At 50.1% G+C, this 14,658-nt stretch overlaps 1 protein-coding gene across 8 annotated transcripts in view; it reads left to right on the top strand.

The window, feature by feature from the left end:
- CACNA2D4 (calcium voltage-gated channel auxiliary subunit alpha2delta 4) overlaps positions 1-14,658 on the top strand; it is a 140,181-nt gene that overhangs the window by 4,456 nt on the left and 121,067 nt on the right. For all 8 annotated transcript variants that reach the window (XR_008512291.2, XR_008512290.2, XR_008512292.2 and 5 more), the window contains exons 5-9: positions 2,810-2,891; positions 4,609-4,725; positions 7,812-7,871; positions 9,644-9,806; positions 10,618-10,749. Coding sequence is in view for 5 of the 8 variants with exons in the window: in XM_054527860.2 (XP_054383835.1) it covers positions 2,810-2,891; positions 4,609-4,725; positions 7,812-7,871; positions 9,644-9,806; positions 10,618-10,749 (554 nt within the window). In the remaining 3 variants the exon portion in view is untranslated. The remainder of the gene's footprint in view (positions 1-2,809; positions 2,892-4,608; positions 4,726-7,811; positions 7,872-9,643; positions 9,807-10,617; positions 10,750-14,658) is intronic.

Genomic DNA, 14,658 nt, shown 5'->3' with positions numbered 1-14,658 from the left:
AACTGGGGAAAAAAATGGATTTTGGTGGCCGCAGTCTTCCATTTCTACACCTTTCTGCCTCCTTCCAACCTTGATTCTCTAGCCGGCCATTAAGACCAGCTCCAGGAAAGAACCCAGTATCAGTCATGTGCACCTTGGTGTACATTTAAATTACTGTGCAACCTCTCCGGGGTGTCTGTGTTTTAGGCCCTAGCTCTGGTGGTCCTAGGAAGGAAATTTCCAATACATGTGGGGAGCAGAGCCTTCTAGACTGTAGGTGCTACAGACCCCATCCTGTTTAATCCAGCCGCTTGAGCCCAGCACCATAGCCAGGCCACCAACAGAGCCACCTGCCAACTGCATGTCTTAGCAGGAGTGGGGACAGGGAGCCTAAATGACACACTGTGCCTGTGTTTAGCCTTTTGCTGAGCAGTGGATCAGGCAGCATCGTTTCCCATCGAGCCGCATAGCTCTCCTTGTTCCCTGCCTGGCACGGAGCTGGGTGCTTCACAAATGACACCGTTAGTGTGCAGAGCCATTCAGTGGGGGCTTATTTTTATCCCTATTTTGCAGCTGAGGAAACAGAGGCCCCGAGAGGTCAGGTGACTTCCCCAAGTTCACAAGGCCAGGAAGTGAAGGTGCTGGGATTTGAACTCCTGTCAGCCTGGACTGCACTTTCACCATTACACCCACTGCCGGCCTGTAACGCTATCTGTCGCTGCAGGAGATGTTCAGACCAATTTTCATCCCCAGAACACACACTAGCTGATAGGAGAGGGCCAACTCCAGGAGTGGGCTGAGGGCCAAGTCAGGGTGGCTGGAATCCAGGCCTTCAGGGAGGGGGGCTCCAGCGGCCATCTATGCAGAAGCCCTGGGTGCTGCCGGAGATGACAGCCTGCACACAGCCTCATCTGCCTGCCCAGGACTTGGCTCCACCTGTCCTCACTCCCGCTGAACCTCTCTTCTCAGTCTTTCCCTCCCGCCTGCCCAGCTTCCACCTCCTCCCAAGTCTGTTTCCACAGGGTTCCCAAAGCCTCCCTCATGCCCAATCCAGGAGACATTCCTGGCCTTGTCTCCCCAGACCCTGTTGCTTGGGACACACAAGCCCCGCTCTCCTTTGATCCCAGTGGCTTGACTTCCATGGCCTGCATGGGCACGGCTTATCTCTGCTGTCCTCAAGTGCTCCTCCTCCTCTGCCTGCCCCTGAGGTTGGGGGTGCTCCCCAGCATCTGTCGATGCTCAGAGATCTCATGCTGCACAATCTCCTTGAGAGACCCCTCCTGCCCTCAGAATTTCAATCCCTACCTTTGTACTAATGACTCCCAGCCCTGTCTCTAACTGTTAGACACATACCCAATGCTTATGGGCAGCTTTTCCTAAACATCATGTGAGGTTTTAAATTCAGATTTGTGTCTTTCAAGATAGAACACAATTGGTGCCTTCTAGAGTTGTGCAGTGCACAACCTGCCCAATGGCACTTGGTAGCTCTACAACGGGAACCTCACATTTAACAGAACCCAAGGTACACACATCACCTTTCACCCTCCTCTACTTGTTCCCCCTGACCTTCCTGACAGTCTTAATTTTATTCAATAACAACACCATCAGGTCAACAATCCACACTGGAAACCTGGAAGTCATGTTTTATTCCTCCAAGCTCTTCTGTACTCCCTACCTAGAATCCGCTTCCAGACCCCTTTGCAGACTAACCTCTACCAAACTTCTAACCCAGAGCTCAGATCTCCCCCCCCCAGGAAGCCTTCCCTTATACCACTACCCCTCCCCAACCTTCATGGGCACCTTCAAACATGTACTATGCTACCCACATGAGAAAGCTGTCCCTGCAAAGGTGAGGACTGTGGGGTGGCTCCAGGCTGCCACATGGTATGACCTTGATAAACATTGGTTGAGTGATGACTGCTGATCTTGAAAGGATCGCACAGGCAAACCACTTCCGCTCCATCTGGAGAGGCTCAGACCCAGCCCTGTGTGCCTGCCCCCAGGACCCCACCAGCCTGGCCCAGATGGTGGGATTGTGGTGCATTTCTGGGGCATGGGCAAGAGGTCGGGGCTCCCCACTAGGCTGCCTACACAGAGGGCGAGGTGTGGCCTGCTTATGCCCTCCCAGCCTGCCCTGCCCCCAGCCTCAGCAGTGGCAGCTCAGAGCCTTTTCCTCCTGTGCCCTTGCCTCATGCGTTCTCTGAGGTTTCAACAGAGGGTTCGGCACCCCCAGTGGCCTTGAGTGGAGTGCACTGGAGGGAACGATTCCTTGAGAGGCCACAGCTGTGGCCAGGCAGGTCCTCCTTTGTCCTTAAGGTCCTCCGGCCGTGGCCTGAGCCTGTCCACTGCCTCTCCCCTCCTTCTCTCCTCTCTGTCCGCCACTCTCCAACCAGAGGCCCCGGAAGCTTGGGGTCAGGCTCAGTCCTGGGCTCGTCAGCCCTGCCCCATGACCCTCAGCAGGAGAGCCTGCTGAGGACATTCAGCACACAGCAGTGCAGCCGCTGGGTCCTGTGGGTTCTCCGCGTCTCCTGCCCAGGCCGTGGCTGTAGCTTTAGGGACGAGGAGGAGGGACAGGTGCTCTTTTGTGTGTTTCTGGGCATATGTCACGTGTGTGTATGCATACGCGTGTGTGGGGGGGGTATGTATGTGTGTGTACGTGTGTGTGCATTTCTTATGCTTATGCATCTGTGTGTTTGAGTGTGCATGCATCAGCGGGTGTCTGTGTGTAGACACTTGCTTTCTATGTGTGTGAACCCATATGTCTACGCGTGTGTTTCTGTATTTGTGCATGTACGTGTGAGTATACACGTGTCCTTTCGTTGCCTGGCAGAGTGAAGCTATGGGCTGACACATTCGGCGGGGACCTGTATAACACTGTGACCAAATACTCGGGCTCCCTCTTGCTGCAGAAGGTCAGTCACCCCCTTCCAGAGAGCCCACCGGGTGGCAGAGGGCAGTCAGCCATCGAAGCCCCCAAATGCCAGTGCTGTGAGGGGCCTTGGGCATCCCATCAAATCGGCTTATTTCAGATGGGGACACTGAGGCCCAGGGAGGTGAATGATTTGCTCAACTCCCAGAGCAAGGCAGTGGGAGTGGTTCGGGGGCGTGGTCAAGAGCATTGTGTCAGGTCCTCAGGGAGCAGAGGCAAGGTGGAATTAGACCTGCAGGAGATGTACTGGGTGGGGGTGGGGTGAAGAATAAAGGGGAGACGGAGGGAGTGGATGGAGTGGGATGCAGGCCTAACACCTGTGATGCTAGCGGAGACTTGGAGGACGTGTGCAGGGCCCTAGGAGCTGCTTGGGCCGTAGAAGGTGAAAGGGCTGTGGCCTCTGTGCAGGGAGAGCTCCCATCCCTCCAGCTGTCAGCCCCCCAGCCATGTCCAGCATCCGCCCCCTTAATATGCATTGCTTTCTGTGCAGATTCATGGCTGGCTGGTCTTCTTACCAGGTTATAAACAACTTCACTGTTCTCTAATATTTGTAACTCCCCTGAGCAGTTCCAATGGCAGCTCACCCTCCTCTATTATTACTACTCACTAAGAGCTTCATCGTCATTATTTCATTCCCACCACCAATTCATGAGGCACCTTTTCCATATCACAAAGATCCTGAATCCCAGGCTTTTCTGCCTGCATGTGACCGCATGTCCCTGCTCAACTGCGCTGCCCACAGCCCCCAGGCCTGACCTGCTGGAAATAAGAGGAGCCAGGGTGGGCGGCTCCCCAGGCCCCCACAGGCCACTGCAGCGATGACAGCTAAGACCCCGCCTGCCCCTCACAGCACGCTCCTATGCTGCAAAGCACCACAACCTGGGGCGAGGAGCATAGAGCAGTACTGATGTGGCCGTTTGGGGTAAAAGCATTCTGTAAAATCTATGCGTTCTAGAGCATTCACTAAATCTATGTAAATTTCACAGCCTACAGATGAGGAAACTGATTGACTGGCTTGCCTGTGGTCACACGGCCAATACATTGCAGAGCTGGGTGAATAGACATTCACAATACACATAGTCAGTGAGAGCTGGTCTCCCCTGGGCCCAGAGAGAAAACCCAAACCCCATTCCAGGCTTTCCTGGGCTCACTGGCAGTTGTCAGGCAGCCGTCCTCAGTGCCTGGAGCTGCTGAGCTCTGTCGGGACAGTGGGAATTGAGGTTCACATCCATGTGCACAGGGGCACTTTCATAGCAAGATGCCTCTTCTGGGGCATTGAGGAAAGGTGAACTGATGCCAGGGGTGGTTTCACAAGCCCTGGGATGCAGCGTGGCTCTGCACAAAGGACATGGGTGGGGATGCCTAAGAGTCCTGGCCCCATCAGGGGTCACCTGCTCACCTGGCTGTTGACCTTGGTCAAGTTCACTGACTTCTCTGAGCCTTGCTCTACTCCCCTGTTAAGGCTATAACTGCAATGCGTCTAGAGCACCTGGAACAGAGAGGACATTTGAAGAGAGGCAGCTATTCTATCACTGGGGATGTTGTCCAAGGAGGAGAGGGCTGGGCCTCACCCTAGTTGAGTAAACCAGGCTCCGTGTGCCGGAATGCACCTGTTGAGAGGTTGGAGGCCATGCATACACAGGTGCAACTATCCTGGTACAAAACCACGTGCACCCATCTCTCCCACTTTCCCCAAACAGAAGTACAAGGATGTGGAGTCCAGTCTGAAGATCGAGGAGGTGGATGGCTTGGAGCTGGTGAGGAAGTTCTCAGAGGACATGGAGAACATGCTGCGGAGGAAAGTCGAGGCCGTCCAGGTATTCCAGGGCTATGATCTGCAGGGCGTTTCTCCCCAGCCCCATGACGCAGGTGGCAGAGTGACCCTCCCGATGTCATGGCCCTGCAGCCTCCCACCCTCGGGACCCTCTCCTATCTTACAAGATTCCACCTTGTACCTCCGTTAGCCAAAAGAACCCTTACTCCAAGAATCCCTGTAACAGAGGAAATGACAGGAAGCAAGAGGAGAGGGGAGGGGCTGGGACCCAGCACTGCCGGGTCAGCCTGCAGCATTGTGAGGAACTCTGAGTCACCAGGCCATACCCAGTGACCAGTACAGAGCACTGCACGGGGTGAGCACCTAGGAATTACTTTGGGAATGGATGGACAGACGAGCAGAAGGAGGGTGGGAGTCGAGCTAGCTGGAGCCAGCAAAGCCAAGCTCCCCACTCTCCTGTCCTCCTTCTCATCTCTCCTCATTCCTCCCTTACCCTCATTCCTCCCTTACCCTCATTCCTCCCTTACCCTCATTCCTCCCTTACCCTCATTCAGCCATCAGGACCCACCTTCATGGCTTCCAAGTGCTCTGAGGGCCACCCGGGCAGCAGAGGTGCTTACAGGGATGGGCCTTATGCCCAGGTGACTGTTACTGGACATCCACCAAGCCTGGTGGGTCCCAGGAGAAACAGAAGCTGTCCCCTTCTCTGGGATGAGGTGTCTGCACTGAGGCCTATGGGGACCTGGATGGTATAAACCAGTAGATACAGTGTGGTTGGAGAGACCCAGTCCTCCACTCCATCCAGCCAAGAATCGGACCATCCAAGACCAGTGCTTTCCCTGAAAGGACTCGTAAGACCAGCCAGGAGAATAAGGAGAGAGGAGATCGGGGATGGTTGGCTGGGTTGGGAGGCTGAGGCCAGGGCCAAGCAGCAGGGGACGGGGCAGATAGGGCAGGCGAGCTGTGGCCTCTCCAGTGTACTGTCTTTCCCCCCACCCCCATCACAACCCCCATTCTGGGAGGAGGCCGGGGTCAGGGTTGCTGGGGCCTTCTTTCCTACTTGTTATAATTCGCAGCTTTCTGCAGGCGTAGGGGCAAGGGATCTTAGCATCAGGAACCAATGAGAAGATGCCTGGGGACTCAAGAGCCTATCCTAGGTCCCAGAATCACACACCACAGCAGGAAGGCACTAGCCTCACACGCAGCCTGGCACCCGCAGTAACACCTGCCTCTTTCAATCAGTGAGCGTTGTGTAAACAGCCTCCTTGGAGCAAACACAGACAGTGGGGTATGAGACTCGCCTGACTTCAGGCGTCGGTCCTTGTGTCACTAGAGCAGCAAGCAGTCCTGGGACACCCCCAGAGCCTGGGGCTCCGGGCTCCCTGTGCCTTTCCACAGCCTCAGAGACCACAGAAGCGCTGCTCTGCAGACTTCCTCTGAGCACCGGTCCCTGCCCCTCCTGAGGGTGGTGTATGGGGGCCTCAGACCTTCTATGAGGGTGCGCATGGGAAGTTTCCTGCAAAGCCTCCCTGAAATGAGCTTTCCCCTGTGGGATTTCCTTATCCTAGGATCTGTAGGCTGAGAGTGGGGAGGCAGGAATTATCCTACCCAATTTATAGTTGTGTAAGCAGAGGACCAGAGAGGCTTAGTGGCTTGGCCCTGACAAAGCCAGAATAGGATCTTGGGTCCTCTGACTCCCAAAGCACTTCCCCCACCCTGACTTCCCCTGACACTCTGCGATGCTGGCCTGCTCTTTAGAAAAAAAGAAAAAAAAAATGTGCCAGGCGTGGTGGCTCACGCAGAAGGCACTTTGGGAGGCCAAGGCCGGCAGATCACGAGGTCAAGAGATCAAGACCATCCTGGCCAACATGGTGAAACCCTGTCTCTACTAAAAATACAAAAATTAGCCGGGTGTGGTGGCGGGTGCCTGTAGTCCCAGCTACTCGGGAGGCTGAGGCAGGAGAATCACTTGAACCTAGGAGGCGGGGGTTGCAGTGAGCCGAGATTGCGCCACCACACTCCAGCCTGGGTGACAGAGTGAGACTCCATCTCAAAAAAAAAAAAAAAAAAAATTGTATTGCAGTAAAATACAGGTAACATAAAGTTGAGCATTTTAAAGTGTATAATTTAGTGGCATTAAGTACATCCACAATGTTGTACAACCATCTCCATCATCTAGTTCCAAAACTTTTTCATCGCCCCAAACAGCATCCGAGTACTAAGAAAGCAATCACTCCCCTATCCCCCTCCTCTTAGCTCTGCAACCACTATTCTGCTTTCTGTCTGTGGATTTGCCTGTTGTGGGTATTTCACATAAATGGAATCATACAATACGTGACCATTTGTACCTGACTTATTTCACTTAGCATAATGTCTACAGGGTTCATCTGTGTTGTTCCGTGCATCCACACTTCATTCCTTTTCAGGGCTGCATAATATTCCATTGTGTGCATAGCCCACATTTTGTTTATTGGTTCATCAAATGACAGATATTTGAGTTGTTTCCACCTTTTGGCTTTGGCACACATGCATATTTTAGTAGACTTTATTTTTTAGAGCCATTTTAGGTTCACAGCAAAATGTAGAAGAAAGTACAGTTTCCATACATCCCCTGTTGCCACAGCCTTCCCCACGATCAACATCCTGCATCCATGGTAGATTGGGTATAATCAATGAATCTCCATTATCCCCAAGTCCATAGCACACATTAGGGTTCACTCTCGTACATTCTGTGGGTTTGGAAACATGTGCAATGACAGGCATCCACTATTACAGTATCAGACAAAAGAATTTCACTGCCCTAAAAATCCCCAACCACTGGCAACCACTTATCTTCTCTATCTCCCCAGTCTTGCCTTTTCCAGAATGCCATGTTGTTGGGATCACAGGTGCATGGTCTCTTCCGATGGGCTGCTTTCACTTAGCCATATGCATGTGCTTTTTAGCTGTTATGCATAGTATGGCTGTGAATATTCGTGCCTAAGTTCTTGTTTGCGTCCCTGTTTTCAATCCTTCTGGGCATACACCCAGGAGTGGAATTGCTGGGTCACCCGGCAACTGTTTCACTTGCTGAAAACCCACTGGGCTCCTTTTACCCATTCTCCCTACCTCTGTGTTCCCATCCCTCAGAATCTGGTGGAGGCTGCTGAGGAGGCCGACCTGAACCACGAATTCAATGAATCCCTGGTGGTGAGTCCCACACCTGGCACTGGTGCTAGAGGGCCAGGATCGCCTGAGTACCAGATATGGGGGTGGCGGGGTAGGGTGTCGATCCACTGATTCCATAGACATTTACTGCTCACCCCTCACAAGCACAGCAATGTGCTAGCCTCTGGATGGGAACTTGTTCTTGACCTCAAGAAGCTCACAGTGCAAAGAACTCCAGTATAAAGCACATCACAAGTCACTACAGATGGGTGGATGGAACCTGCGGAGAATGCAGGCTGGAGAAGGGGAGGGCTGCCCCAAAACTCCTGCAGACAGGGCGGCCTGGGGCTGCGCCCAGGTCTCATGGGGGATTTAGGCAGGCAGGGCCTGGAAAAGGGGGCTTTGGTCACAGCAGAAAGAAAACACAGAAATAAGAAAACACGCCCGGGCGCGGTGGCTCACGCCTGTAATGCCAGCACTTTGGGAGGCTGAGGCAGGAGAATGGCGTGAACCCGGGAGGTGGAGCTTGCAGTGAGCCGAGATCGTGCCACTGCACTCCAGCCTGGGCGACAGAGCGAGACTCCGTCTCAAATAAGTAAATAAATAAATAATAAATAAACAAACAAACACGCACCAGGTTGGTTGAGGCAACAGTGGGACCTGGGCCCTGTGTGTCCAGAGGCTGGTGAGGAAGACAGTGGCCTTGGACAGTTAGGTGAGGGGGTGGGGGGAGCCTTGGGTGTCAGCGTGGGAGCCTGGGCCTTTCTCAGCAGGGAAAGGTGGGTGCAGAGGGCTTGAGCAGGGCAGGGACGCGGCTGGGAGTGTGCGTGGAAGGCCAGCGCGGGCCGCAGTGTCGTGAGGAGGAGCCGGGTGTGGGGTGCAGGAACCTGGCGTGGGAGTTGGCGTGGGGATGTCCGTGAGGCAGTCCTGGGGGGTGTTCAGGTGTGAACCCGGTCGTGTGGAGGAAATGGGGCCGGGGCTCTGCTGGAGGCAATCCTAGCACACCCTCCAACACCGCGTTGGAGAGGCCGAGGGCAGCTGCGGGATTCGGAACCTGCAGGACTCGGAACCTGGGGTACTCGAACCTGCGGGACTCGGAACCTGGGGGACTCGGAACCTGCGGGACTCGGAACCTGCGGGACTTGGAACCTGGGGGGACTCAGAACCTGGGGGACTCGGAACCTGCGGGACTCGGAACCTGGGGGACTCGGAACCTGCGGGACTCGGAACCTGCGGGACTCGGAACCTGGGGGGACTCAGAACCTGGGGGACTCGGAACCTGCGGGACTCGGAACCGGGGGGACTCGGAACCTGGGGGACTCGGAACCTGGGGGACTTGGAACCTGCGGGACTCGGAACCTGGGGGACTCGGAACCTGGGCCCGGTCTGAGGCCAAGGCTGCAGGCCCCAGGATTGCGCAGGCTCCGTTCTGGGGCTCTGGGACCTTCCTGGCCTGCGAGAAGTGGAGGGGGCTGATGGGGCTGTTTGTCTCTACCTGTCCTTGACTCCGCGGCTGCCTGTCTCCACTCCGCCTCGGCCGTGTCAACACACGCTGCACCAAGTTGGGGACTGAGGCAGCGGTCAGGACGACTGTCATCAGACGTCGGCCTCATGCGTCTCTGCGCCGGCCTCCTGGATATTTTTGTCCCGAATCGCCCTGATCAGTGCCCAGCGCGCCGCCGCGGGTGCTTGTGTAGACACTGATGGCTGCCCGGCCCCGGCCCTCGCGTCCTCTCACCTGCGCCGTTTCTCTTCCTCTCTCCGCCTGTCCCTGTGCTCGGGCCGTCTCCGTGGGCCTCACCCATCCACCCCAGTTCGACTATTACAACTCGGTCCTGATCAACGAGAGGGACGAGAAGGGCAACTTTGTGGAGCTGGGCGCCGAGTTCCTCCTGGAATCCAATGCGCACTTCAGCAACCTGCCGGTGAACACCTCCATCAGCAGCGTGCAGCTGCCCACCAACGTGTACAACAAAGGTAGCCGGCACGCTCAGCTCAGGCACACCCACCAGGCACGCCCACCAGACACACCCACCAGACACGCCCACCAGGCACACCCACCAGGCATACTCACCAGGCATACTCACCAGACACACCCACCAGACACGCACACCAGACACACCCACCAGACACGCCCACCAGACACGCACACCAGACACACCCACCAGACACGCCCACCAGACACACCCATCAGACACATCCACCAGGCACGCCCACCAGACACGCCCACCAGACACACCCACCAGGCATACTCACCAGGCATACTCACCAGACACACCCACCAGGCATACTCACCAGGCACACCCACCAGGCACGCCCACCAGACACACCCACCAGGCACGCCCACCAGACACGCCCACCAGACACACCCACCAGACACACCCACCAGGCATACTCACCAGGCACACCCATCAGACACACCCACCAGGCATACTCACCAGGCACACCCACCAGGCACACCCACCAGACACACCCACCAGGCACGCTCACCAGACACGCCCACCAGACACACCCACCAGGCATACTCACCAGGCACGCCCCCCAGACACGCCCACCAGACACACCCATCAGACACGCCCACCAGACCCGCCCACCAGACAGGCCCACCAGACACACCCACCAGACACATCCACCAGGCATACTCACCAGGCACACCCACAAGACACACCCACCAGGCACGCTTACCAGGCACGCCCACCAGGCACGCTCACCAGGCACACTCACCAGACATGATCACCATTTTCCTGAGAAGTTCTACAGGATCATAATCTATAACCTCACCCTTCAGACCCAGATATTTTAAATGGAGTCTACATGTCTGAAGCCTTGAATGCTGTCTTTGTGGAGAACTTCCAGAGAGACCCAACGTTGACCTGGCAATATTTTGGCAGTGCAACTGGATTCTTCAGGATCTATCCAGGTAAGGACATGGAGTTGCATCTCCCTGACCTTCTGGGATTCTTTGGAAATAAGACAATAGGGGCACTGAAGATGGACCCTGGCACTCAGGTCCCCAGTGAATGGAGCTGGTCCTCCTATCCCGAAGCATCTCCAAGCCCACACTTTAGCCCTTCTCACTGCATGATATGCATATATTAAAGGGCTGTGGAATGGATGAATGAATATGAATGAATGAAACCATCAAACACCATGAAACCAGTCAATGAATGCCCACATGAAGCTCCTGTCCCATGAAAATTACTTTGGGAGATACAAAGAAGGATAAAACAATTCTTTACCTTAAGGACTTTATGTCCCAATTGGAAAAATGAGGTGCACTTGCCAAGAGTGTTCAACAGCAATCCGGAAAATGGCACAGGCCACACTCTGTGGCTAGTGGCCAACTTAATAGAGTCCATCAATAAAAATAGAAAACACAGAGCACAAAGTTTCCAAGAGTTCTACCTCTTTTTGATTCCCATTTAAAATAAGTCAGCTCTCCATTTCACCCCAACCCATTTTTATAGTTTAGCACACAGTCCAGGAAGTCTTAAAGTTATCCCACTTTTCTGAAACAGGAAACCAGAAAGGCCCGAGAGGACTCCACTGTGTCCACAGGCTGGAAAGTCAATCTCTCTCTTGGAGTGCAAAGGGACCTCAGAGCTCCTGCAGTTCCCATAGTTGGCATTGTGTTCCTCTGCCAGAATTCACAGCTAGCTATTGTGGCTGTTTCGGTTCTCTGGAGCTTCAATGAATAGGTTTATCCTTCTTCCATGCAGTAGCTCACATGCCCCTCTTGTCTACTCCAGGGTGGAATTCCTGTAAATATTCCTGCCACATCAGGGCTTTCAGAGACACCGACTTATATGTAAACAACACAGTCCAGATGTGAACGCATCAGTCAGTAGAGAGAGGCCATTTCTCACTATTTTGAATTGCACTATTTTTATTGTTGTTGAGTTTTAGGAGTTATCTATATATTCTGAATATTGATCCCTTATCAGATATGTGATTTGCAAATAATTTCTCCCATTCTGTGGGCTGCCTTTTTACTCTGTTCATATTGTCTTTTGATGAACAAACTTTTAAATTTTTTCTGAAATCCAATTTGGTTATTTTATCTTTTGTTTCCTGTGCCTTTGGTGTCATACCCAAGGAATGACTGCCAACTCTAATGTCATAAAGTGTTTCCCCTATGTTTTCTAACAGGAGTTTTATAGTTTTAGGTCTTACATTTCTGTTTTTAGTTAATTTTTGTATATGGTATTTGGTAAGAGTTCAACTTCCCTTTTTTCATGTGGATATACAGTTGCCCCAGCACCATTTGTTGAAAAGACTGCCTTTCTTCCATTGAATGGTCTTGGTATTCTTGTCAAAAATCATTTAATCATATATGTGAGGGTTTATTTCTGGGATTTTTATCCTATTTCATTGGTCTATATACCTTTCTTTATGCCAGTACCATGCTGTTTTGATTACTGTAGCTTTTCAGTAACTTAAAAATCAGGAAGTGTGCCTCCATCAGTTTTTCTTTCCCCCCAAATTGTTTGGGCTATTTGGGGTTTCTTGAGTTCCGTATAAATTTTAGAATGAGTTTCTCTTGCTCTTTGAGATTGTGATAGGGATTGCAATGAATCAGTAGACCACCTTGGGCAGTACTGACATCTTAACAATATTAAGTATTTCAGTCCATGAATATGGAATGTGTTTCCATTATTTCTGTCCTTAATTTCTGTCAGCAGTGTTTCATAGTTTTCACTGTACATGTCTTTCACCTCATTGGTTAAGTTAATTTCTAAGTATTTTATTCTTTTTGATGTTATCATAAATAGGATTTTTAAAAATAATTTCTCAGATTGTTCACTGTTAATGTATAGAAATGCAACTGATTTTTGTGTGTTGAGTTTGTCCCCTGATACTTTGCTGAATTTATTTATTAGAACTAACAGTTTTTTGTGGAATCTTTAGGGCATTCTACATATGAGATCATCTGTGAACAGACATAATTTTACTTCTTTCTTTCCAGTTTGAATGCCATTCATTTCTTTTTTATGCCTAATTGCTCTAGCTAAAATTTCCAATACTATGTTGAGTAGAAGCAGCAAAAGTGGACATCCTGGTCTTGTTTTTGATAATAGAGAAAAAGCTTCTAGTCTTTCACCATAGAGTATGATATTTGGGATGTGATTTTCCATATATGGTTTTTATATCAGTTTCATTCTATTGCTAGTTTTTTGAATGTTTTTGTCATCAAAGGATGTTGAATTTTGTGAAATGCTTTTTATGCATCCATTGGGATGGCCATGGAATTTTTTCCCTTCATTATGTTAACGTGTATATTACCTTGATCAATTTTCATATGTTGAACCATCCTTGCATTCCAGGAATGAGTCCTATTTGGTTATGGTGTGTAATCCTTTTCATATGCTCCTGAGTTTTGCTTGCTAGTTTTATGTTTTTATCCATGCTGCCAATCTCTGTGTTTTGATTGGAAAGTTTAATCCATTTATATTTAAAGTAATTACTGTTGAGGGACTTATTTCCATCATTTTGCTATTTGTTTTCTATAAGCCTTAAGCTTTTTTGTCCATCATTTTCTGCATTACTGTCTTCTTTTATGTTTAGTTGATTTTTTTATAGGGAAACATTTACATTTCTTTCTCATTTCCTTTTATATGTATTCTATAGTTATTTTATTTCTGGTTACCAGAGGGATTACATTTCACATCTTAAAATTATAACATTCTAATTTGGATTTATAACAGCTTAACTTCAATAACATACAAAAACTCAGCTCCTTTACAGCTCCTTATCTACCCATTTTGGTTGTTGATGTCACAAAATTCCTTCTTTATACATTGTGTGCCCAAAACCACAAACTAATTATTCTGTTTTTTTAATTTTTAATTTTTGTGGGTATATAGTATGTGTATATATTTATGGGGTATATGAGATATTTTGATATAGGCATACAATGTGTAATAATCATATCAGGGCAAATGGGATATCCATTGCCTCAAGCATTTATCCTTTGTGTTACAAACAGTCCAATTATACTCTTTTAGTTATTTTAAAATGTAAAATTAAATTATTACTAACTATAGTTACCCTGTTGTGCTATCAAATACTAGATCTTATCCATTCTTTCTATTCTTTGTACCCATTAACCATCCCACTTCTCCCCAACCCCATCGCTACCCTTCCCAGCCTCTGGTAGCTATTATTCTAATTTTTATCTCTATGGGTTCAGTTGTTTTAATTTTTAGCCCCCACAAATAAGTGAGACGTGAAGTTTCTTTATGTACCTGACTTATTTCACTTAACATAGTGGCCTCTGGTTCCATTCATGTTGTTACAAATGACAGAATCTCATTCTCTTTGTGGCTGAATAGTACTCCATTGTATACATGTACCACATTTTCTTTATCCATTCATCTAATGTTGATGGACATTTAGATTGTTTACAAATCTTGGCTATTGTAAATAGTGCTGCAGTAAACATGGGAGTGCAGATATCTCTTCAACATACTGATTTTCTTTCTTTTAGGTAGATACCTAGCAGTGGGATGGCTGGATCACATGGTAGCTCTATTTCTAGTTTTCTGAAGAACCTCAAAACTGTTCTCCATAGTGGTTGTACTAATTTACATTCTTATCAACAGTGTATGAGTGTATGAGTTTCTCCAAGTCCTTGCCAGCATTTGTAATTGCCTGTTTTTTGGATACAAGCCATTTTAATTGGGGTGAGATGATATCTCATTGTAGTTTTGATTTGTATTTCTCTGATAATCAGTGATGTTGAGCATCTTTTTATATACCTGTTTGCCATTTGTCTTTCTTCTTTTGAGACACGTACATTCAGATTTTTTCCCATTTAAAAATCAGATTA

Source organism: Pongo abelii, chromosome 10 (genome assembly GCF_028885655.2).
Source record: "Pongo abelii isolate AG06213 chromosome 10, NHGRI_mPonAbe1-v2.0_pri, whole genome shotgun sequence".
NCBI classification, from domain to species: Eukaryota; Metazoa; Chordata; class Mammalia; order Primates; family Hominidae; genus Pongo; species Pongo abelii.
Note: the sequence above shows the minus strand (reverse complement) of the source record. Positions and strands in the feature narration are given on the sequence as shown.